Below are 25,761 nucleotides of genomic sequence, written 5' to 3' on the forward strand. Positions count from 1 at the left end.
TATAGTCCACATCATTCTAATTTTGCTCAGTTGTTAAGAGCATATTCCTAAACCATACACTTTTGTTTCAATAAAGTTTTATTTTGTTGAGATGAATAAAATATCAAAGTTATAAGCTACATAAGACAAAAGTTCAATTGTTCAAAAAAAATTTACTGGGATAGCTTTCTATTATAGATATTGTTAGATTATATTGCTGTGGTAAGATTACTTTCTAAAAAGTTTGTACTTTTCTGTAAATTAAAAGAATATGGAGTCATAAAATGGCACGTGTTTTAGGGTTAGCCTAAAATTGGGCATTGTCATCGATTCCAAAGAAGGTATGAACTAGCAGGCTTACAGCCTAATCTTTGGACTGGTCCTTGGCAGCAGTTCCTTTTCAGACTCAATACACAGAATTCAGATAGATGTAAGTCAAAACAAAACTTTACAAAGCCAAGCGTATTATTGTTTGCATTAACCTATTTTTCGATCATACATGATACTAGTATGTACATTAGCATGATACTCATATACATTATATTAAAAATTAAAAGGTGGCAGCTCAGGGTGAGCTGTTCTGTTAATCATTTGTTCCTAAATTTTTAAGGGCTTTTTCTCAGTCAATAGTTTGTACAAACTGGTTAGTTTAACTTCATTACCCATTTCATTAAAGTTGATGGATCGTAATAAGATGCATTTAAGGCCGGTAGTGATAGATGTTTTTTTATGTCTTGAACACGAGCTTTGTCTGAATGATAATTCTTTTATCTCTTAAACGCAAGCTTTGAATGATAACTACAGGTTTTAAGTGCTGTTACATTAATACCATAATGTGATGTGTTAGAAACAAAGGGATTTTAAAGGTAGGTATTTGAAAATTCTCTAGTCTCAATGTATATGTGTATTGAATATACTCTAAATGTGCAATTTGCTAGTAGGACAATGCAGTGATTAGCATTAGGTATGTCTCTTTAATATCCTAGCTATGTCCCACTTTATTCTAAGTGCAATCCTTTCATGTTCACTTGCTGTTTTATCCTATCTACTCTTAACTGCATTTGGAAGGCTTGTCTAGAGTATAGCATGTATTTTTACCTTTGCAGTGAATTGCATGTGCTAATTGTAACCACAGCTATTTTTATGTTGACATAACTCCAAATGTTGTATTAAATGTTCTATTATATATCAGCTCTAATCCCTTAAGTAAATTTTAAGAAATAAATTCTTGTTCAAATTTTTTTTCTGTATATGGTTACTATCATCTGACTATGCATATTTGTAACAACATTTATCATTAATGGTGTTAGGTAAATAACCATCTTAGCGTATATGAGGTGCTTCATGTGGGTTTTGTGACATTTTAAATGTTTGACATAATGGAATGTGATTTAAAAGAAAACCAGTACACTCTCTTGACCTTAATAACATAGAATGGAGATGGCAGATTTATCCACTAGTTTTCCAGATTTACTGTTGAATAGCTGAGGTCTGAAATCGCAGCATCCTACCTCCTAGTGGACTTAAAAAAACAAAAAACAAAAAAAACTTGGTTGTCAAGAGCCCAAATATGGAGGTGCTGCGCCATCTTGTGGCCGTCTGTGCCCACCCCACACTGCTGGAGTCTCCATCCTTGCTGCAGTGAGACTTGAAGGAGATTGATACATGGCATCCTCCTGCAACTTCTTGAGGTTACTAACTATTATATGAAACGAATCAGTCAGTAAGTCCACTTGGAAGGAAAAGAAAATCTCAACTATTAATGTGCTTTCACAATGTGATTTTATCTAAAAAAATACAGTGAGTCAAAAAACCCACAAGCCAGCCAACAGTAAGTCCTTCACATATATACCAGTTTATAGAAATAACATGTCAGCTTTGGGCTATGTGCTCCTTTGTTTAAAATCTTCTATTTGGTTATGGCTTGTGTAGGCTCAAGCCTGATTTCTTTGAGGTGTGGTGGCTCATCTTACCCTAATTTGTATGATGGATACAGTCCATCCTGCTTTGGAAAAGATATGTAATTCCTTGAGAGCATCCTCTTTCCCTAGCCCAAAGGCAGTGAAACAGTTTCCTTGTTCAGGATTGCTTAACTTTCCATTTAAGCTTTTTCTTTTTAAATTAATACTTCTACACTTTCAAAATATGAAACATTACAACTATGTATAGGCGTTACCATACTTAAGTCCAGTGCTTGGGCAAGTTAATGGAGTGAACAGAAAACGAGCAAAGAGGAACTGAGGTAGAAAAAGAAGAATGTGTGAAAGTAGCATGAAGCTCAGCCAACTCGGAATCAGGGTGAACAGCTGGAGTCCTGTTGCTGCTGATTGGGGTTGGCTCTTGGACAACTTAGATCATGGAAAGGCTGCTTGGGTTCTCCATAGCTTAAAAGTTCTGTCTCCATCGAGGGAGGAAAATCTACCTTTCAACTCAAAATTCATTTATTTTTAAATACAGCTATTTTCCCCAACCGCTAAAGATTTTCAACAGATATGAAGCCAGAGCTTAGTTTTAGAAACCTGTGGACATTCAAACCTGATTCTTCTATTCCCTGTGACTATGGTTATATCATTTTACATGTCAAAAAAGTTTATCTAGAATTGTCATTTCTTATTTTTGAGTTTTTTTAGTGAGAGTTATCCCCTCACTTAAATGGCTTCTTATTTAAACATCTGTGCATTCTGTATGGAATTGGAGTATTTCTGGGATAACATGGTGAGATACATGGTGGTAACCCACACACACAAAATAAAAAAAAAAAAAAAAAAAAACCCTCAGGTAAAGTATTTCTCTCTCTTCAGCTGTCTCATTAGCCCTGGCTGTGGATGGTCCTAAGACAGGCTAGCCAGAGTAATTCAGTGGCCACAAGTGGTTTCTCCCCCAGAGCGCTGGTTTGAACAGAATGAGACTGGCCTGTTGACTAGAAATCTAATACCTCAGTCCAGGCTTACTTTCCTAGAACACTCTTCACTTAGTAACAGGTCCAAGACACAACTATTAAGTTTACCTCTGGGTCCTGTCCCTGTAGGAAAGGGTTTTCCTTGCAGTCTTGCCTGTAGCCAGAAGCAGCCTGTTGACTAATGACAGCTTTTAAATGAATTCATAGAAAATTCTAGGAAATAGGCTCTATAAGCTTCTATGAGAGGGATAATGCTTTTAAATGCATGGCATGAAGGGGAATATTTAAATAAAAAGGCACTGAGATTCTGGCAGTAGAAACCATAATTCTGCATAAGCATTCCGAGAATGAAAAGTCAGCCACTCTTCAGGTCAAAGTCAGTGTGGATTTTGCCAGTTGTTCAATCTAGACATACGAACACCAGGGCTACCCAGCCAGCATCAGTGCCTAGGAAAGGACCCCCAAGAAACTCTAACTGCCACGGTCAGAATCGAGACTAGACATTGTTGCTGGGGGTGCAGGACCGCTCCTCTTCAAATGAACCAGAAGACCTTTCTGATCACCTGCTGGGGGCCACATGCCGGAGCAGGGTGTCCAAAGGTGAGCAAATACATGCCATCTATGAAGTGTTTACTGTGGGTTACGAAATCCTAGAAACTTACGAGGTAAATACCTGCACCATTTACAAACGCAGGCTCCAAGAGGTTGAATAACTTGCCCAGGGTCATGTGGTTGACAAACAGTGGAGTTCCAACTCCAACCTGATCCAAAGTCCGCATTCTTTGATGTGTACGCCAATTGTACCCAACCACTTAAGCAAAATCCTTGATGTCATGCCCTGGCTAACTCGTGGAGAATGCACACCTGCTTCCCAGGCCCTGCAAACTCCTCTGAGGTTCTCTTCCCCTTGTCGTCTCCCTCCCCACCACCCTTGTTTGTGAATATGAGGCACCTCATGCTCTCAAGCAGCCCCCTGCAACTGCCTACCTTGAGGTGTCCTAACGGAGCCCAGAGCAGTGTTTCTCCTTATGCCCTCAAGGTTTACTCCTGGCCAGCTCCCCACCCCTACTAGCACATACATTTGCTCTGACCCTATAGAGCAACACCTGCCAAAGACGTCAATGTGTCCCACTTTCCTGAGAATGCACCCTCACATGACCCCTAGAGTCTCATTCTTTTGGCCAAAGAAAGACTCCTCTAATGGTAGAATCTAGCCCATGGCAATAGTGACAGGAGGATCTCTGGCAGGGGCCTTTCCTGGGTGCTCAGTCCACGGTCCAGTCCCAGGTGGTTCTGTCGGCAGACTTTCCCGGGGCTGCTGCCTAGCGCAAGCACCTGTCCCAGCCTGTCTCACCTTCACAGTGCCGCCAGCCGCTCCACTCCATCTCCTGCCACTCCCAGGGGGGCTGCCTGCTGCTGCTCTGCTGTGCGAACCTCATCCGCCATGCTTGCTTTCTGTCCTTTTGGGGCCTCGCTAGACCTTTCCAACCCCCTAGCTCCACACTTTATAGTTTCCAGAACATACTGAGTTTCTTCTAACCTAGCCCATGCACATGATTTCCTCTCACAGAATGTTCTCCAGTCCCCAGTCCCTGTTAAGCTGGGAAATTCTTACCGGTTCACCAAAAATCAACTTAAATAGATACGCTCTTCAGGGAAATCTTCCATTCTCCTCTCTCCTTCCCCCTGAATTAAGGGCCTTCTATACCCTGACACCTACTGCTGGGCCTCTGGAGAGAGGGCCCCGGCTCAGTCCTCTCCTGGCCCAGCATAGTGCTTGGTGTTTGGCAGAGCTTACTTATATGAAGAGGTAAGTGGGTGAATAAACAGGTTATTTTTAATTTAAAAAAATGTTTAAAATATGTCTCAGGTTTCATCTAATCCAGAGTTGCACAGTGCCATGGGCAGTCAGGAATCTGCCTCCTTTGCACCTCCAACCTGGGATCATTTCCTGAGTCCCATCCCACCCTGGCTACAGGCAAGAGCTTCCCCCACCCCCACCAAGAGAGAGAGTCTTGCTCTGCTGACCAGGCTCAAGCAGTCCTCCTACCTCAGCCTGCAAGTAGCTCAGACTACAAGCAGCACTGCCATGCCTGGCTAATTTTTTTTTTTTTTTGTAGACACAGGGGCTCACTGTGTTGTTGCCCAGGCTGGTCTCAAATGCCTGGCTTTAAGCCATCTTCCATCCTTGACCTTCCAAAGTGCCATGATTATAGCTGTGCGCCACCATGCCTCGGCAAGAGCTTTCATTTGAAGCAAAATACGTACTCAACCCAAAAGCAAAAATTTAGAGAAAATTAAAGTTGGATGGATCCTTACTAATCATTTTGTCCAAACTCCTCATCCTGGACAAGGAAAATGAGGTCCAGAGAAGAGGGGCCAGTAGACTTTCCAACAGCACAGCAGAAAAGGCTGGGTTTGTGGGTTATAAACGGACAGCACTGCCCTTTGGGAAGTTACTGTCTAGCGAGGAAGACGGAGTGAACCAGGATCAGGCTCCGCCTTAAGAACACATCAGAAAGTGCAAGTAGGCTCGGGCCACACAAAGCAGACTACGACTAACCCCTGGCCAAACACCAGGCAGCCCCAAATACAACACAATCCCCCAATTCCTCAATGAGAAGATCCTAAGAAAAGTTTTTGGACAACTTAACTGTGTAAGCCTTACAGATGTTGATTAAATAGATGTCTGCCTGTGATCCATATTTTAAGTAAGATGATGTGGAATAATGCAGAAATATAGAATTGATTTTTTTCACTCGTACCTCATGATAGTTCCATGCAACTCTTTACCTGCAGTTGGACACTGAGGTCCTTCCTCATCATTACCAGATCCCCTTTGTGAATCATCGGCACAGGTTTTGGGAGCTTGTTCCTAACATTTCCATCTAGTTGTGTGAGAGACAGCAGACGATGCTGCCATGGAAAACAGTATTCAAGCCTTAAGTATCCACTTTTATCTTAAGAGACTTTCCCCCCATCCCAATAATGTAAACTCTTACCATTTTGCTTTTTAAAATGGTCTTTAAAAAACTTTATACTGAAATCTAACCTAGTTAATATTGAGATCATATCCCAGGAATAATGACTAAATAAATCCCTGTTCTCTGACTTCGTCTCCTTTTATGCCAGTTCCTTCTGGTGATCTCCATGAGCCTCTCGAAATTAAAAATTAACATTGGATGACGTCATTTTGGTGAATGGGTCTTTCACAAACAGAACTTTTGTGTTTAGATAATGAAGAGAGGCCAGGTACAGAGGCTCACGCCTGTAATCCCAGCATTTTCGGAGGCCGCAGCAGGTGGATGACTTGAGGTCAGGAATTTGAGACCAGCCTGGCCAACATGGTGACACCCCGTCTCTACTAAAAGTACAAGAATTAGCCTGGCTGATTGAATTAGGGGACTGCTTGAGGGCTTGGTGGTGCGTGCCTGTAATCCCAGCTACTCGGGAGCCTGAGGCAGGAGAATCACTTGAACCCAGGAGGTGGAGGTTGCAGTGAGCCGAGATCATGCCACTGCACTCCAACCTGGGTGACAGAGTGAGAATCTGTCTCAGAAAAATAATAAATAAATAAACCAGAAGAGAGAAACTGTGATGTGAGAAACTTTGTAAGTACTTTACTAAAGGACTCCCTCTTTTCGGGGGAAAGATTTTTCAGAAAACATTTTATGTTCAGGCAAAAAGTTGTGCTTGTCCGGGATGCCCTCTTCTGTAGAATTTTGTCATGCAGGCGTGAGCTGGTGATGAGGAGAGCCAGCAATGTGCACAGACTATTTTCAATTAATGTTGCCTCAGTTCTCTGGGTCAGACTAAACTATAATTCCTGTTGTTACAATGAGACCTATGTTTCAGCCCTGGCCGCAAGAATTTTGGTTGACCTCTGAGCAACATCCGGATATTCCCTGCCCTCTTCCAGCCCTTTGCCAAAGGTGTGACTTCAAGTAAGGAGGATCCTTCAGTCCTCGTATCTCCATCAGCTCCAGCAGGGACACAGATGGGTTTATCTACAATCCAATGTCAAGTGCTCGTGGGGAGGTCATCTCACAGTCCTGCTCCCAAGACAGAAATGAATGCCCAAGCTGGCACCTAATCATAGACCTCTGACCTTAATTGAGGCAGGTTCAAAAGAGACGTCTAATCACCACCTTTTCTTTGAGACACAGACTCACGCTGTGGCCCAGGCTGGGGTGCAGTGATACACTCTTACGTAACTGCAACCTCGAATTCGCGAGCTGAAGCAATCCTCCTGCCTCAGCCCCACGGGCAACTGGCACTGCAGACGTGGACCACCAGACCTGGCTCATTTTAAAAAAAGCTTTGTAGACAGGGTCTCGCTATGTTGCCCAGGCTAGCCTCAACATCCTGGCCTCAAATGATGCTCCTGCCTTGGCCTCCCAAAGTGCTGGGATTACAGTTGTGAGCCACTGTGCCACAACCTTTTTACTACATTCAAGGCAACATCAAACAGGTTTCTGTCTTCTCCAATAGAGTCATGGGTGAACGTAAGCCCAGCCCCATTTCCAAACCAGGAGGCTTTCTTTGTGCAGATAATTCTGCAGGTGTCAGATTTTCTCCTGATTCCATGATAAAGGAAAGGTCACAATCTGGTGATGTCAGAGGGCCTCCCATAGCAGAGAGAAGAGTAAGAAACACAGTGGGTGAGACAAGAGAGGTACCCAGGGCACACAGTCATGGGAGGCACTCAGTGCCCTTGGCCGACCCGGAGAGTGAGCACCTCCTTCTGTTGTGAGCCCTAGACTCGCCCCAGTCCAGGCCCTGCTTGGTGACGATGTCGTCAGCTGGGGAGCTGGGCTTTCTGTCATTCATCCCATGAGATGGGGACTATTCCAGTTCTCACATTTCTTGTCTTTGAGATTATTGTGGCACCTACTTGAGGAATGGACTAGAGAGGGTAAGCCTGGGACAGGACACTACTCAGGAGCACTTTTCTCACTGGGGTGAAGTCTGAAGGGGGCTGAGGCCAGGAGGAAAATAGGAAATCTAAGCCAGCTCAGGAGCAGCGCTGCCAGACGAGGCGACTGGTTAGCTGAAGGCTCCAGGGAAAGAGAGGGGCAACGAGCCAGGGAGGCGAAGGACCCCTGGGGACACCATGTCCAAGGAGAAGCATCCTGCAGAGGGTGAGGGAGGCCTCAGGCTCCAGAAAACAGTGGCGCCTCCCCTCCTGAGGAGGCCTGTGCGCTGCTTGCAGAGGCTCATGCGGTGTCCATGCCACGACTCTGGCTGTGTCTACCAGAGGTGGGGAGGGAGGGTTTCTAGATTGTGGGACTGGCCTGGGACCCTAACAATGGCGTCTCCAGATGAGCACTAAAGGCAAATAGCTGAGAAATAGCTCATTTCCTCTTTTTGGACAATTCTAGACAATCCCCTGCCCAGCTTCTCCTCCATGCCTCCTCCTTTACTCCAGCACCACCGCCTGGCCTCCCCCAGGCCTGCTGTGAGGTTCTGGGGTCCTCCAGCCTGGGCAGACCCCTTCTTGTTTGTGGAGAGTATCAGGAAGGTGACCCTGAGAGGGGGCTGGAAAATAGGGGACTCTTGCCCTAGACACTCACAGCTGGGTTCATACCTCCCCAGAGTCCGCCCCTCCCCTGGCCCCACACGGAAGTGAAAACCAATGCAAAGCCACCCTTTAGAAACAGCATGGGCTTTTCTCGCCTCAGTTACCTCATCTGTGGTGATGACAACAAGCACCGCTGTTACTCTCCCCGCGCTCACTACGTGTCAAGCACCATGTGCAGCAGACAGTGGTAGAAAGAAGTGGTAGAATCATTGCCTCATTTCACTGCCCCAATTGTTGTGGTGATACTATTTCACCCATTTTACAGATAAAGCAACTGAGGCTTAGAGAGGTTGAGGAACTCGTGGAAGGCAACAGAGGAGCAGGGAGCAAAGCTGGGGCTTAAAATTTGGTCTGACCCCAGTGCTCCTGCTTCAAACGACTACATTCTACCTTCAAAATAGGGGAGCACTGGGCTGGGCGCAGTGGCTCACGCCTGTACTCCCAGTACTTTGGGAGGCCGAGGTGGTGGATCACCTGAGATCAGGGGTTCGAGACCAGCCTGACCAACACGGAGAAACACTGTCCCTACTAAAAATACAAAATGAGTCAGGCATGGTGGTATGTGCCTGTAATCCCAGCTACTCGGGAGGCTGAAGCAGGCGAATCACTTGAACCCGGGAAGTAGATGTTGCGGTGAGCCGAGATTGCGCCATTGCACTCCAGCCTGGGCAACAAGAGCAAAACTCTGTCTCAAAAAAAAAATAGGGGAGCACCACTCCAGAGCTGGCCAGGCTGGAATTAAACAAGATAGTCTTTGAAAAACACATAGGATAGTACCTGGTGCGTGTTATGTAAATACGTGCTCTGCATTTTGTATTGCCAAATCTGGCAACGGGATCCGCCCCCATCTCCACCAGCTTGCCTGGGCTTTGCTTCCCACTGCGGGCACCTGCAGCTGTCTTTCCACAGCTTCCCTCAGGCTACCTGAGCCTGACTCCTGGCCTCCAAGCACACAGTCAAAGGTGCCTGGAGGTTTCATACCCTGTGGGGATGGCTGTTACTAATGACTGAGGAGCTTAGGAGTGTGACAGCCCAGGCCCCTTGCCTGGGGAGGACACACGCCGAGGACTGAGTCACTTACCTCCAGCATCATCTGGGAATGAGACTGGCGCTGCCCTGCAGGGCTCTGCCTGAAATCCCACCCTGCCCTGGCGTCTTCCCCTCCTCTCAAGCCTCCTTCACTCGCTCACCAGTTTCTCTTGGGAATGTGCCTTGGATGAATTAGTTACACCTGGATGTTTGTCTCAGGATTTGCTTTTGGGGGACTTACCTTGAGATTCCATTCCTAACCTCATCCCTGTACAAATACAGCATTCAGAATTGGGACACTTTGGGCGTGGCCCAATACCTGCGGTGACAGTGGGAAGGTGTTCACAGGAGGGTCCAGGTGATGGTTGGACACAGAACCACCCAAAGCGTCAGATTCACTCACTAGACCTCATTTTAGCAAACCCCAGACGGGCCCATCAGGATTACCTGTCAATGCGTCACACTTACCACCCAGTCTGGGACCAGCTCTATCAAGAAATACGGACGAGGGGAAACCACGGCTGGGTCCTGTCAGCCTGCAGGTGCCTTCCTGCCGCTCCACCCACAGGCCAAGTTGACCCCAACCCCATGCCCTCCACCTGGGACCACCCTGCTTCCAAGTAAGTAGCAGTTCCCTGAGTGGCCTCCACAATGGTCTCCAATTAGATGCTAGCAGGACATTTGCATTGCAACACTCAGCCAGAGATATTCTATCCAGCTGGCAACAGAGAGGCAGGCTCCCTGGCCAGTGATATGGTTTGGCTGTGTCCCCACCCAAACCTCATCTTGAATTGTACTCTCATAATTCCCACGTGTTGTGGGAGAGACCAGGTGGGAGGTAATTGAATCATGGGGGCAGCTTCCCCATACTGTTCTCGTGGTAATGAATAAGTCTCACCAGATCTGATGGTGGTGTTTTTTTTGTTTTGCTTTGTTTTGTGTTTTTTGTGATGGAGTTTCACTCTTGTTACCCAGGCTGGAGCGCAATGGCGCGATCTCAGCTCACTGCAACCTCCGCCTCCCAGGTTGAAGTGATTCTCCTGCCTCAGTCTCCTAAGTAGCTGGGATTACAGGCATGCGCCACCATGCCTGGCTCATTTTGTATTTTTAGCAGAGACAGGGTTTCTCCATGTTGGTCAGGTGGGTCTTGAACTCCCGATCTCAGGTGATCCGCCACCTCAGCCTCCCAAAGTGCTGGGATTACAGGCGGGAGCCACGGCCTCTGGTTGATCTGATGGTTCTATACAGGGTTTCCCCTTTCACTCGGTTATCCTTCTCTTCCTGCCTGCTGCCATGTAAGACATGCCTTTTGCCTTCCACCATGATTGCAAAGCTTCCCCATCCCCATGGAACTGTGAGTCCAGTAAACCTCTTTCCTGTATTAATTACCCAGTCTCGAGTATGTCTTTATTAGAAGTGTGAGAAGAGACTAATACAATTAGCTTTGTTATTTTAGAATTTATAAATGTTATCACACTTGTAAACATGCCGTGAGTTAAGTTAGCTTCCCACCTGTTAAGTTAGCTAAGCCCTGACTCTGACAAGGGACTCAGCCTAAGGCATTAAGATGCTCTCACAGGGAAGGTGCCCATCTGGAAGCCCTGCAAGTCCACTCTGCTGTCAGCAGCACAGTGACAGGTCACCCATGCTCAGTCACCCAGGCTGGAGTGCAGGCCTCAGGGGTACCGTCCTGAGCTCCTTCACTCAGGGCTCTCCCAAACAAGGAGGTCAGGAGGATTTGAAGGATGATATTCAGGACTCCTGGGGTTTTCATTTTGTTTTCTTTTTTGGAAGATTTTGTGCCGGGCACAGTGGCTCATGCCTGTAATTTCAGCACTTTGGGAGGCTGAAGCAGCAGGATTGCTTGAGGCCAGGAGTTCAAGACCAGTCTGGTCTGAGTAATAAAGCAAAACCCCATCTCTACAAAAAAACCGAAACAATCAGCTGGGTGTAGTGGCATAGTCCCAGCTATGTGGGAGGCTGAAGTGGGAGGATTCCTTGAGCCCAGTAGATGGAGGCTACAGTGAGCCATGATCCCACCACTGCACTCTGACCTGGGCAACAAAGTCAGACCATGTTTCTAAAAAAAAAAGACTTTAAAAAAAATTTCTTGTTTTATATTTTTGGTGGGGAAGGGGTACTGAGGGGATAAGGATCTAGAAAAGAGTGACAATTCTGATATATGATGGGAAAACATTGCTTTGGGTTCAAGAGAAGATGCCTTTGGACAGCACATTCTCCCTTTGGTTAAAGTAAGGTGTTCCCTGGAACCAGCCCCTGAGATGTCATGAACTCGTCAGTTTAGGAGGCTGCTCTCTTACCATCAGGAAGGAAATCAGCATCCTGCATGCCTGTCATTTTTCCTGGAACTCATAGTTTTTCCTGAAGGACAACAAAGTCCGGCTGATAAAACACTTGGGAGGTATTTGACATCCAGAATCCTTAGCATTTGCTGACTCATGGGGAAAACTGCCATTTTGTTTCTAAGTAAATACATATTATTCTTTCAAAAGGCCAACAGGAAGTGTTTTGTGTCCTGTGGCTTGTTTCCTGTGAAGGAACATTTGAAATCAAACCCCTGGGAGATGTGTGAGGTGCACATATGGAGTCGTGGTTTTGACTAAACCAGCACCCTAGGCTTTTCACTAACTGGGGTACACCTTCATGGACCCCTGAGCACTGCACAAACTGCAGCACTTGCTAATCCTTAAGAATTCTGAATTCAGATGAAAGTTCATTTGGACCTTACTATTATTGGACTTTCCCTTATTCACCCTTCCAGGGGCCCGCTCTTGAGGTTCTGATGGGCCAAGGCCTCCACTGGCCCAGTCAGCCAAGGCAGCCCCTGGTTCTACCCCCAGAGCCTGCCCCTCCTGTTCTCTCAGGATCCTGTCCCTGCAGAGCAAGGCCTATGGGAATCCAGCTGGGCCAGGGACCTGGGATGTCTAATTCTAGGGGCACTGTTAGTGAGCCCCCTGGGCCATGGATCTAGGGCCAGGTTTTCTAGGCCCTAGATCCTTTGGCTCTATAGCTTTGACAACAATAAGATGAGATTTTGAGGGGTTCCCATCAAGCTCCCACTGGGTTCTGATCTCACGTAAAACTATATGGCCACAGTCTTCTATGGGCCAGGAACTCCTAGGAGGACAAACCTGGCATCTCAGGAGAAAGTCCCCACACAGAGAGGGAGGCTTTAGTTGGGGACTTCATACTGTGCGGCCCAGGCCCTGCAAGCAGAGCAAGTGTGACTGCAGAACTGAGAGACGCAACACTGCTGGCTCCGCAGACGGAGGAAGGAGTCGCAAGCCAAGGAATAAAGGCATCGCCTAGGAGCTGGAGGAGGCAAGGAAGACTCTTCCCTATGGCCTCCAGAGAGGAACACAGCCCTGCCAACATCTGGACTGTAGCCCAGTGCGACTTCCAACCTGCACAACTGTGAAATCATCAATTCCTGTTGTTTAAGGCATTGAGCTATGGAAATGTGTTAGAGCGGCAAGAGGACATGAATCCTTACCTGAGTCTGTGGACTCTTTGAAAGTGCAACTCATGAGCCAATAACTTATTTTTATTTTTGAGACGAGTCTCACTTTGCCCCAAGGATTGGGAGGAGGCGCCACGCGGTACCTTGTTCCAATAGTCCTGGGACATCCACTCTTTCAGCAGACCTGCTTTTGCCCTGCCCAGGTCCTCGGGGTGCTTACAGATTCTACACTCTCATGGAACTTCTTGCTTCTGGAGCCATTGTAAACCCTTCTGAAGCTCAGGGTCCCTGAGGGCTTCTGTCTTCTTGTCACCGGGGCTGTGAATATGGACATGGTGCCCCTTCCCACCCCCCCACACCTGCCATCAGCATTTCTCTTAGACCTCACTAGCTCTAAAACCAGTATCAAGAGCTCTGCAGGCACCCAGGGGAGAGGGGAATGGTCTACACGTCTCACCAAAAAGAGGTCCTTCTAGGCCCTGCACCCCTTGGAGTCTCCACTCCTCTTGATCTCCCCGACCCCTTGGTCATCTTACTCACCCGAGGTAGAAAAGCACAAGGAAAGTCAAAGGTCTGAGCTCCAACCCCCCCACTTCCCTTGTACAGCCTCAGAGAGCCTCCGCCAAGTCATTTAGCCTCTCTGAGCTCAGCCTTCTCATCTGCCACTGGCCAGAGCTACCTACTCACAATGCAGTTGTGAGGCTTACTGGGTACTGTGTGCCATGCCCTGAGCACAGTACCTAGCGCTAAATGCCAGTAAATGGTTCTTCATCAGTTTAGTGATGAACAGGGGTCACTGCATGTGAATATCGCCCTGCCCCAGGGCTTCTCCTAGAACCATGATGGATGTCTGGCATATATTTGGATACTTACCAGTCTGTTCTGGTGTCCTTATTCCTTGTTCCAAAATTGTTTGCTCTCAAGGGCTTGCTTTCTACACTTTTTTTTTTTTTTTTTTTATCGGGCAGTCCTCCTAACCAGAATGGGTTCAGAGTGACTCCCTGCTTTCTACACCTCTAGAAAGTTCTAGCAGTGCAATTGTCTCACTACCAAAAAATCAGAAACAAGTTCAGCTGCCTGGAGAAGCTGCCAGACGGGCTGTGGACCCCGTTCCCTTTAAACCACAGCCTGCACTGTGACAAGAGTCTGTGGGAAGCCAGAGGGAGAGGAAGATCCAGGGGACTCTTTCTTTCTTTAATGGAAGTGACCCAAGTGTGTTTAGAAGCTGAAGGGAGGGAATGGCTAGAGAAAAAGAAATTGAAAGTACAGGAGAGGCCATGGTGGGGTGGGCAGGAGATAGAGAAAACAGCAGGCACCTGCCACTCTGAGGTTTCCTGGAAGCCTGAACAGGAACAAGTCAGGGAGCTCCACAGGTGGTGTAGCCTCAGAGCAGAGAGCTGAGACCCGGAGGAGCTCCAGGAGTGGGAAGGAGTCTGGAATAGGAAGACAACGAGAGCCCAGGTGTGGGCCCCGAATCCTCCACAGGAAATGCAGGCAGGAGTTATTTCCTGCAGCAAAGAGTGTAATGAGCTGCCAAGTCCTGGTCACCTGGAGCCCTTTCCCATAGCCACCAGGCTCCCCTGATCTCTCACGTATTTACATTGTGGAGTCTCAGTTTAGATAGCTGAGTAGGTAAAACTTTAAGACAGGGTCTTGCTCTGTTGTCCAGGCTGGAGTGCAGTGGCATGATCTTGGCTCACTGCAATCTCTGCCTCCCAGGTTCAAGTGATTCTCCTGCCTCAGCCTCCCGAGTAGCTGAGATTACAGGCGCCCGCCACCACCACACCTGGCTAATTTTTGTATTTTTTGTAGAGACAGGGTTTTACCATGTTGCCCAGGCTGGTCTCAAACTCCTGACCTCCTGATCCACCCACCTCGGCCCCCCAAAGTGCTGGGATTAAAGGCGTGAGCCACTGCACCTGGCTGAGTAGGTAAAACTTTAATATAGAAGTATAGCATTACATGAAAATAGTATAGAAGTATAGCATTACATGAAAATGGTATTATGGCTTTTTTGTATGGAAGGCCCAAATACAAAAGCATTTTAAAAGCTGTTCCTATTAGCATAACTATGTTTTCATATTCTACTTTATAACAGACTTCTCATGCACATGCATCACAGTTGCATCCGTAGGCGGTCTGTGTGTGGAAAAGACCACGTACCCAGCCTTCAGAGATGGTTCTCCTGGGGCCACAGACTCAGTCTTCCTAGTTGGAAAACTCTGCAAGTCCTTTCTAGTTTGCATATTTTTATTTCTACTTTCAAGTGCAGACCACAGGACACCTTTCTGGCATTTTAGTCCACACTTATATTGAAGTTGGGCAGGAAGAGAGAATTCTATTCCTAAAAATGAAATGCGTAGTATATGTATCTCACTTCCCCTGAACAGCCACAAGAGCGTTGCTGACAGCAGGTTTTGCCCTCTTGTGGAGTTCTGCCCCTCCCCTGCCCCTCGCCTCTCCCCAGCCCTTCTCATCAGCACACAGCAAGCGTCTTGGGCAGGACAGCCCTGCATAGAGCTCTATGTCAAGGGCTAGTGTGGCCGGGGGACTCTTCGAGCATAGATCGTAGCTGTTTGTGCTTCAGAGCAAACTCTCTCCTCACTGACTCCAGTGTCCAGAGGGAATGAGGACTGCTGTTATCCTTAGTCATACTCCACTCTTCAGGACCACCACCCACCCCCGGCACAATAAGAGTGCAAGACACTGACCACACTACATATTTTGATTACAGGTAGGCTTGTCGATAATCAACATTTACATAAAAACAATTAACAAAATACACCAGTGTGAAATTTCTTTTTCAAATGCCCTACAAAAACAAGTATTTTAAAAGTCAACCAAGTGGCAAAGTCCACCCTCTGTGCTAAGGGCCTATTGAGTCCCTCTTATTTCTAGCAATTCAGCTGGTCTCTCAATGCCCTCAGGAGCATGGAGGCAGAGAACATTCTGTAATGTCAACTCCGGGACATGGCAACAATAAAATAAAAATGGGAAAAGTTTAGCTTCACAAGGATTAAAGGAACACAAATAACTATAAAGTTTCATTAACTATGCCCGATAAATTGACAAAATCAAGTTCACAGTGGTAGACAGCTGATTCTCAGTGGGAAAGGACAAAGGATCCGTGAGACATGTCTGGTGATACTGTAAATCAGCACAACCTTTGATGCGACACAGTCATGCAAAATGTGACAACCATAAAATTCTGACCCAGCAATTCCACTTTTGAAAAAACAGCCCCAAAGAGACAGGACGAAGGTGAGAAAAGATAAATGTGTACTGCATTGCACTCTATACTAGGAGGACTTTAAATGAATCCTATCGAGCAAGGGATGCCTTAGCAAACCACACCATGCCGGCATGCCATGGGGTTCTTCGTGGACGTTCAAAATGCTTTGCTCATGCATGAATTTTTATATATGAAATAACTGAAAGTAAAGGGAGAACATAATGTATTCAGTATGATTTGCAATTAGCTGAAAATGTGTACAGGTGCACACAGATCACGTCGGGAGTTAATTAAGCATGACAAATAATTGCTATTTAAAACTCTTGGGGCCGGGCGCGGTGGCTCAAGCCTGTAGTCCCAGCACTTTGGGAGGCCAAGACGGGCGGATCACGAGGTCAGGAGATCGAGACCATCCTGGCTAACACGGTGAAACCCCGTCTCTACTAAAAAAATACAAAAAATTAGCTGGGCGCGGTGGCAGGCGCCTGTAGTCCCAGCTACTCGGGAGGCTGAGGCAGGAGAATGGCGTAAACCCGGGAGGCGGAGCTTGCAGTGAGCTGAGATCCGGCCACGGCACTCCAGCCCGGGCGACAGAGCGAGACTCCGTCTCAAAAAAAAAAAAAAAAAAAAAAAACTCTTGGGATTATTGTTGTAAAGTTGAATTTAAAACAAATTTTAAATTAGAAAAAAGAGGGGACAGCTAGAGGTGAGTCTCATCCATGCGAATGCTGTGTGTGGCTCTAGAAGGCAGAAGGTAGCTCAGGCCAGGACTTCTCAGCCTCCGCTGACATTTCTGCCAGATAATTCTTTGTCGTGAGGGCTGGTCTGCGCATTGTAAGATGATTTCCAGCATTGCCGGCCTCTACCCACTAGATGCCAGTAGCACCTTCCCAGTAGTGACAATCAAAAATATCTCCAGGCATCACCAAATGCCTGAGGTTTGGAGGCTGGGGGTCAAAATCACTCCCGTTGAAAAACCACTGGTGTAAGCCACCAACTCTCAACCTTAGCTATGGGAAGGGGACAGGAATTTAGGAGGGCTGGTGGGAAACCAGTAAGTGTGTGTGGGCCCTTCAAAGAGGGCAGTCCCTATTTGGTCGGAAATTCAGAATGACATATCCTGATTTCTTTTTAATCTGCAGCTAATTCAAAGTTGAAACACAGTGGCAGTCTGAGTTTCACGTCTGTGGGTTACGGTACGCGTCCACTGTACCCCACAAAAAATTGTCCACAAATTTTTTCTGCAAAGGATAAACGTTTTTGGCTTTGTGGGAAAAACTGTTGAAACTGAACTCTGCCTTTGTAGGGGCAAGCCGCCACAGGGAAGAGGTCAGCGATGGGCATGGCTGTGTTCCCATTATACTTCGTCAACACTAAAATGTGAACTTCATGGACTCCTCTTGTCACACAATGTTCTTCTTTTTGTTTTCAACCATCTAAACAGCTCATTGTGGCTTTTAGTTCATGAACCTACAAAAACAGGGCCTGGATTTGGCCTGTGGGCCACTGCCCTGGGCGGCAGGGTGCCTGCTGCAGCAGGAGTAACTAGGGGCATGAGGGAAATGGGGACAGAATGAGACTGGGGTGGACTGGCCAGCACAGGCTTTCCTTGCACACGGAGCATCAGCAGAGTGGCCGGAGGGATCCATGCTGGGGGCCTCTCCTTTTTCATCTCTCCCCATCTCCTGCCTCCTCCAGACCCTTGCATGCTGTTTTCACACCGCTGCCTCCCAAGACTCTAGAAGGAACTTGTGGTCTTTTTATTTAAGCCACAGATTGGCTTCTCTGTCATTCTTTAAAAATTTTCTGCTCTTACTGTTAAAGAAAGGCCACTAACCTAGCTGTCTGCGTGGATCCCAGGAACTCAGAAAACTGGTTAACAGGAATTTTATCCATTTTTAATGCCCTTGCTAAAACACAGGTCTTCCTGTTTGTGTCCTCACAATGTCTCTGACAGTAAACAGGGAAAACACAGATGGCCTTCTCCAGTCACAGAGGCAGTCCCGGGTGCCCAGAGCTGGGACAACTGGTGACTCCATCCAGGAGAGGAAGAAACCAGCACTCTGAACTCTGAGGCCCGCATCCTGTGAATCTGCTCAAGAGAGCTAAGTGTGTGGCCCACCAGTGCGTTTTGGGGACTCACAGAAACAGCTCCTCCCATCTAGAGAGAAACAGAGACACCATCTTCCCACCCCTCAAAGGTAATAAAACCATGGAAAATGATCACAGGAGGCTGATGGAAGGGGAGAAAGGAATGAAAAGAAACAAGAAAAAAAATAGGAAGTGTTGAAAGATGAGAAGCTCTGTCAGTGGGGAAAACAAAGCAGAAGATAGGGGCAAGAGGAGAGAAAGGAAAGAAGAAATGAAACAGGAAAGCCTGGGTGGGGATTTGCAAACTGTCCAGCAGGAGACGCTTCCGGCTTTGATGATGAAGGAGCAGAGGCCAGAGGGCAACATACTTATCCCTGGAATCCACTCACAGGAGCCACTGGGGATCCATTTTCTCTCCCATCAAATTCTTAGATTTTAGGTTCAAAAGCTTCATCTACATCCAGGTGTGAGACAGACAAGTTTGTGAAAACTAATTCCAGGCTCTCTTCTCACCCACCTCCCACAGAATTTGAGAAAATTCCCCCAACTACGGGTGGGCAGGAGGGTTGAAAGAACAGCTGTGGGAGTACCTGTGCCCTCCCCCATCCTCAGACCAAGACAGGAGGCAAGGCTAGAATCTCCCCATACGTTCACGAATCCGGAGGTGGGGTTGCCAAAGGCTCCATCTGGAACTCTGGGGACAGTGTGCTCACAGAAGAGCCCACACCGCAGAAGGGGTGGAGAGCAGGGAGAGCAGACATCAGGGGCGGCGTGAGAATAGGATGCATCCCTTTTGTTTCGTCCCTTCCTACACCTGGACCTGAGTGCAGGACAAAGGGTCGGGGCATTGCCCTAGAGTCCTGTTCCCCAGTGCCCTGCCTAGGGCCTGCCTCATTCCTTGCTGTGCCAGAAGTCAGTGTTCTGTAAACCAGGAGTACCGAGTCCTGGGTGGGGTGGTTGGGGGATGGCTGCAGCCGCTGGAGATGTTAATGAGGACGGAGCTTTGAGAGAGCAGTCACACCTTCCTGTACCCACAGCAACGAGGCAGCAATTGGCTAAGGTGAATGGCAGGTGACCCAACAGGGACCGGAGGGACTATAGTAAATACACGAGGCCAGAGTCAAAACCGCAGCCAGACAAATACATGACCCAGAGGACTCCACTGAGTGACCGACTGCCCGACAGATGCTGCGCCATTGAACATCCTCGGCACTCAGAGCCAGTCCCAGGCAGGACAGGGGAGGGCAAAACCCCAAATGTGACTGAGTCACAAACCCAAGGCAACTCCGAAATCATCACACTGGGCTGAGGTTACTTTGAAGTTTCAGGTCTCAGGCTAGCAATTAGTTTTAGGAAAGTAAAGTGATCTTTTACACACCTGAGTGGGTGGCTTGCAAAGTTCACGCCTGCAATCCTAGTACTGATTCCTCACACTCGCCTAGAAAAAATACCATCAGCCTTCCTGGCTGGCAAGTGCTGGGTTCACTGCACCTTGGACCACTCACTCATTGTCTCGCCTGCCCTGATCTCACCAGGCTCCTAGTGACCTCCCACAAAGGTCAAGGGAGTCACAGCTGACTCTGTCACTGTAGTTACAGGAGCAGCCCAGTAGCATCTCAGTGCTGAAGCCAGTAATCCACACTTTCGTGAAAGGCTCCACTAATAGTCACAAGCTCTGTGCTCAGCTAGAGCAAAGGAGAAGAAGTCCTCCTGTTGGGGTTGCAAAGTTGCTAAGCATTGCATATTCCCAGGCCCTGCCCTGCTGCTTCTGGGAAGAGGCCTTTTAAGGATATGTTGAGTAAGCATTCCTGGGCTCTGAGTCAGTATGAGGGGCCAGCGTCCCCTCATACTGACAACCACTGCAATGTCAGGTGCCTTTCTGCTCCCAGGCTGGGTGCTGAATAGAAGGGCAGCGGCAGCTGGGAAGTGGCCCCTGGAGACTGGACAGAGCTGTGCCCGGCAGCGTGCATTCCCCAGGGCCCTCCCCATTCCTTGATTTTTTAGTAGTCAATGCACTGTAAATTGGGGGTGAGGATTCTCAGGTGTGGTGTTGCTACAGACACTTGAGATCTAAGAGGATGTGAGGAGCCTCAGGCACCCCCCACTCCACCTCCAGCCCCAACTGTGGGGAGAGAGGAAGGCTTTAGGGCTACCTCGTAGGGGAAGCCCAGAGCCCAGACACCCAAGAGCCAACAAAACAACTGTCCTCTGGCAGCAGGGAAAGGCCTTCTGGAACTCTGAGGTGTAGCCCCAGCAAAGGCTGGCACCATGACCCAATTCCTAGGAGGCCAGGTATGTCCACCTTGGGGGTCCTTTGGGCTCAGAACCTGGGCCCTTCCTCCAAAGCCAATCTGTCAGGAGGCACAGCTTCTGTGAGAGCTTGGTATCTGAGCAAAAGCAAAGAGATTGCTGTTCCTTTCCAAAACTTGGGCTTATCACCATCCCTTCTTCCTAACACAAGGTCACACCTGTGCCGACCAAGTTCAACTGGCAGCTCAAGGGCAGGGGAGACTTTAACCCAGGCAGGATGTGGTGGGGCCAAGCAAGCGCTGCATGTTGACATCTTCTCTGGCAAGGGCCATCCACACTGAGGCCCTGAGGGTCTCATGCTACGGTCGCATTTAGACTTCTCCTTTGGTGTGCTCTGGAAGTTTCTGAGACACAAGAAATTCCCTGGTTGTCACTGAATTTTTCAAATACGGATTTGGGGCCGCTGCCTCCCACACATGGTCTGGTGCTAGACTTTCTAGACTTCGACCAGAAATGAGAAGCTGCTCTTCAGCTTCCGGGCAGGTCCCTTCTGGCATCCTCGAACGTAGGTATTGGGATTTTCTGGGAGGAATCTCAGGTGAAACTGGGAGCTCCTCAAAACTTTTCCCCAGGAGACAGTCAGGCCTGAAGGGGTGGGTCACGTACTCATTCTTTTCCCCTCCTAAATTGTTTTCCTGACCCGTTCTGGCTTCATCTGTGAACATTTCTTGCAGAACATTCCCAAAGTTCACCACCAACTTGTCAATAACCAACTTGTCACTGGGGGTGGAACATGGTTTTAAGATCCTGTCTTCTGTGTTCACAGAGTCATCAGACTCCTTCAGGTTTAGCTTATCCTAGAAAAGAAAAAGGGACATCCCAAGTAGTCATTTAGAAGTCACACATAACATAGCCAAAAACTTGTTAGGCTTGGGACAGCAAATGCCCACCTCCGGAACAGCCCCCACCTTCCTCCCAGGCCCAGAAGTGGTGGCCAACCCTCTCCACATGCCCTTCCACAGAGCTTGGAAGGAGTGGCACATTTCCTGAGAAACAGTGCCCTGAATTCAAACAATGTTTTAACTATATTTATATATATGTGTGTATAATTTTTTTTTATTTGAGATAGGGTCTCACTCCCGTTGCCCAGGCTGGAGTGCAGTAGCATGATCACCACTCACTGCAGCCTCAACTTCCCAGCCTTGGGTAATTCTCCCCCATCAGCCTCCTGAGTTGCTGGGGCTACAGACGCACACCACCACACCTGGCTAATTTTTTAATTTTTTGTAGAGATGGGGTTTCGTCATGTTGCTCAGGCTGGTCTTGAACTCCTGAGCTCAAGTTATCTGCTGCCTTGGCCTCCCAAAGTGCTGGGATTATAGGCACGAGCCGCCGCACCCGGCCAATTCAAACAATTTATTCTGCTAGAGTGTGCAAGGCTATTTTCCACATAATCCCATGCTCACAAAACCCCAGTTAAGATGGAAGCACCAAAATTAGAACTCTTAGGGATAGAAAAACCACATCATAGAGACAGACTTGTTCAACCTCACCAGAATATCAGAGGTGGCCTCATGGCAGGGACAGTGACTCTGTCATTTGTATCCCTAGGGCCTAGCCCAGTGCCTGGCATGTAGTGAGTGATTAATAAGTGTTGACTCTAGAGGCCCAACCTGCAGATTATTCAAAAAGCATGTTAGTTATCAGAGAGCACTGCCTATGAATCCATTTACTCTCTAAATGACATTAAATAAGCAGGAAATTAAATGGTATAAGTCCAGTATACCAGACTGATAAGAGGAAGAAATAGAAAGATAGCCCATTATAGCAAAATGCCCATGCTCAAAAAAGACTTCTGAGTTGGAACAAGGACTAATATTTAAAATCTGTGCATCAAGGAAAAACTGGAAACAGCCTTTCAGTAGTAAGGATTTAAAGGTTATATTTGATTGGGCTTGTTTCTACGTAAGCAAGAAATTAAACCTTAAAATTTCCCTAACAGTTTTCCACTTAAAAATTTATGAAAATGGAGGGTTTCTAGTTAAGGAATACTCACGAGAAAACCCCAGTGCCAGTTAAATAAAGCCAAAGCCTGACTCTGATGTCCCCAACCTGAGAAAAACAACATGAGGCAGCCTCAGACTGCCATGCCCATCAACATTCCTTGGTGATATTTAGGCAGTCTTTAGATTAATGTGCTCTTGGCTGCTTTGTAAATGGTTTCAAATCCTATAGCCAGGCCTCCTCTCTCTCTAGTCCATCGGGTCAGGAAGGGTAGGGCCAGTGTCTTTATTCTGCAGCATCCTTTATGGGACCAGTTCCACCTGGGAACACACTGGGTCCTCATGAGCCTGGTGAAGCCCTTTCCTCTTGTCAAAGCATGAGGTCAAAGTCGTTCCAGGAAGGCTGATTCCATCTGCCCTGCCTGCCATTCCCTGAGACTTTTCAACTCGAGTTCTCTTGATGTGTACCTCGAAAAAAGCTCAGCCTAGGACTCTTCCCCATCTCCATCCATCTTGTCTACCTCCCATGACGATGATTTCCTTAATAAAAACAGAAGAGTTTACCTTGAAATCATCTCCACGCCATGTGGCTATACTACTTTCAGCAGGGTTGGGAACACTGGGCCAACACAGGTGAGTCAATTTGCTAATGAGAGAGAAGATTTTAAGATGGGAGGTGAATCCAAGAAGCATTAGCACCATATGGCTGAGTCAAAAGAGTGAGGCTGTGCTAAAGGGAATTGTAAGTTTCCCTCCTAAATAAGGGGGCATGACTGCCTGATAGAATCCGGGAAAGTGAAGTTGTTTTGCGGTGTGTGCTGGGGAGTGACATTGCAAGTTCTCTGTGGGATGTGATCAAAGGAGACTCCCCATACAAAGCTTATCTTCCCCTCTCTCCCATCCGGGCATCTCCATACCTGTCCCAATGCTGTAAATTGCACCATCACAGAGTCATTCCTTTGAAGCTTATCCTCTGGGAAGGACAAGTTTATAAGGTTTTACAAACCTTATAAGCTACCTACACTTTCCTGCAATGGGTCTCGAAGTGTGGTCCCAAGCAGCAGCATCAGCATCACCTGGGAACTTGTTAGAAATGCAAATTTGGGGGCTTTACCCTAGAACCACTGAATCAGAAACTCTGGGGATGAGCCTGATTCTGACGCATGCTAAGATCAAAATGATTACCTAAGTGTATAATGTACAAGAATCTATGCTGGTGGCTTGGTTACCACCTACAGTTGGTAACTGAGGTTGATATTAGCTTAACTAAGTGCAGCTGCTTGACGGAGATGACTCACAGCTGTCTAATTTGGAGAGCCAGTTCAACCAGGGAAGGACCATTACGGTGCCATAAAGCTCACTGCAGAGAGAAAGTGTAAGACCCTGAAGACGTGCTTTCTTCCCCACAGTGGCCAGGGCAAGCAGGGCAAAGGCCCCTGCACCCAGACCCTCACTGCACTGCAAGCAAGCAACAAGCTTGCACCTGCAGACGACTGGCCACACTCCAACACCATGGAGACACTGCTCCCTGCTCTGCCTGAGACAGAAGCTTGCAAGAAGGCCTCCTGCTGCAGCCAGGGGCCCCGCTAGACACTGAGAGCAAGGGCCTGCTCTCCAACTCCAGTCTCAGATGGCAAATGGAGCAGACAGAGTCTGTGGGGCAGCTGGCACTCTCCTGGCCTCAAAAAGGCCTAGACCTGGGCATGGAGCTCTGGGAAACGAAAGTGCTTTTGCTTGGTAAGAATTCTGATGAGCCACTGAGCGTGGCCTTTAATAACCTCCATAAATATGCACCAAGTTAATAAATGAATGAACACCCCTTAATGGTAGAGTGCCCTCTCCTATGAAGCACCTATGATGACTTCAACCCCTTTTTGTCCCTGATTTTTAAGGCACCCACTGTTGTCTGCAGACTCACTTGGGTTTTTTGAGACCATATGCCACCGTCAGGATAATGAGAATAAGAAGGCCTCCACCAATCAGAGAAGTTATAAGGATAATCTCAAAAACACCTTTGAAAAAGAAAGAACAAAAGTCAGTAGTGAGTTCCTCACCTCCTTTACAAAAATCAATGATTAACTTTTTCTTCTAGTAGCTTCAGCAACACAATTTCTTATTAGTTTTCTTTCAATTAAATTCCATTTCTTTCCACTAAAAAACCCCCTGGTCAGGAGTTTGAGACCAGCCTGGTCAACATGGTGAAACCTCGTCTGTACTAAAGATGCAAAAATTAGCTAGGTGTGGTGGCATGCACCTGTAATCCCAGCTACTCAGGAGTCTGAGGCAGGAGAATCGCTTGAACCTGGGAGGTGGAGGTTGCAGTGAGCCGAGATTGTGCCATTGCACTCTAGCCTGGGCGACAGGGCTAAACTTCATCTCAAAAACAAAAACAAAACATAGAATTTTGTGGCTCCCCATCTAGGCGTCTTCTCCTGGCAGCATTCATTCCAACAGCATTCATTCAGTGAATATTTATTGAGCACTTACTTTTTAATTTCTATATATATTTTTTGAGATGGGTCTTGCTCTGTCGCCCAGGCTGGAGTGCACTGGCATGATCATAGCTCACTGTAGCCTCAAACTCCTGGACTCAAGCAACCTCCTGCCTCAGCCTCCGAAGTACCTAGGACTTGCAGGTGCAAGCCATCAATCATGCCCAGCTAATTTTTAGTTTTTTTTTTTTGTTTTTTTAGAAGGAGTCTCACTCTGTCACCCAGGCTGGAGTGCAGTGGTACATCTTGGCTCACTGCAACCTCTGCCTCCTGGGTTCAAGCGATTCTCCTGCCCCAGCCTCCCTGGTAGCTTGGATTACAGGCGCCTGCCACCAAGCCCGGCTAATTTTTGTATTTTAGGTAGAGACAGGGTTTCACCATGTTGGCCAGGCTGGTCTTGAACTCCTGGCCTTGAGTGATCCTCTTGCCTTGGCCTCCCAAAGTGCTGGAGTTACAGGCATGAGCCACTGCATCCAGACAGCAACTTTAGCTAAGGTGTCCAAGGAAGGAGTAAAATTCAAGCTGATCTTAATAGTGAGAAGGATCCAGCCATGTAAAACCATGGAGAAAAGCATTCCAGGCAGAAGAAACAGTGGATGCAAAAGCTTTGAAGCAGGAACAAGGTAAGGAAGATAAATCGAGGCAGAAAGCAGTAGGAAAAATGAGGTCAGTAAGGGACAGATGATGAAAGACCTTGAAAGTTATAGGAAGGAGTTTGGATTTT

At 47.4% G+C, this 25,761-nt stretch overlaps 1 protein-coding gene across 1 annotated transcript in view; it reads right to left on the bottom strand.

Moving 5' to 3' along the window:
- Positions 1-20,704: 20,704 nt before the first annotated feature.
- The window catches only part of IL31RA (interleukin 31 receptor A), a 62,627-nt gene continuing 57,570 nt past the window's right edge, over positions 20,705-25,761 (bottom strand). Inside the window, 3 exon segments of the mRNA XM_011942924.1 lie at positions 20,705-21,399; positions 23,110-23,191; positions 24,464-24,557. Coding sequence (XP_011798314.1) covers positions 20,914-21,399; positions 23,110-23,191; positions 24,464-24,557 — 662 coding nt within the window. The 3' untranslated portion in view covers positions 20,705-20,913.

Source organism: Colobus angolensis, unplaced genomic scaffold (genome assembly GCF_000951035.1).
Source record: "Colobus angolensis palliatus isolate OR3802 unplaced genomic scaffold, Cang.pa_1.0 Scaffold212, whole genome shotgun sequence".
Lineage (NCBI taxonomy): Eukaryota > Metazoa > Chordata > Mammalia > Primates > Cercopithecidae > Colobus > Colobus angolensis.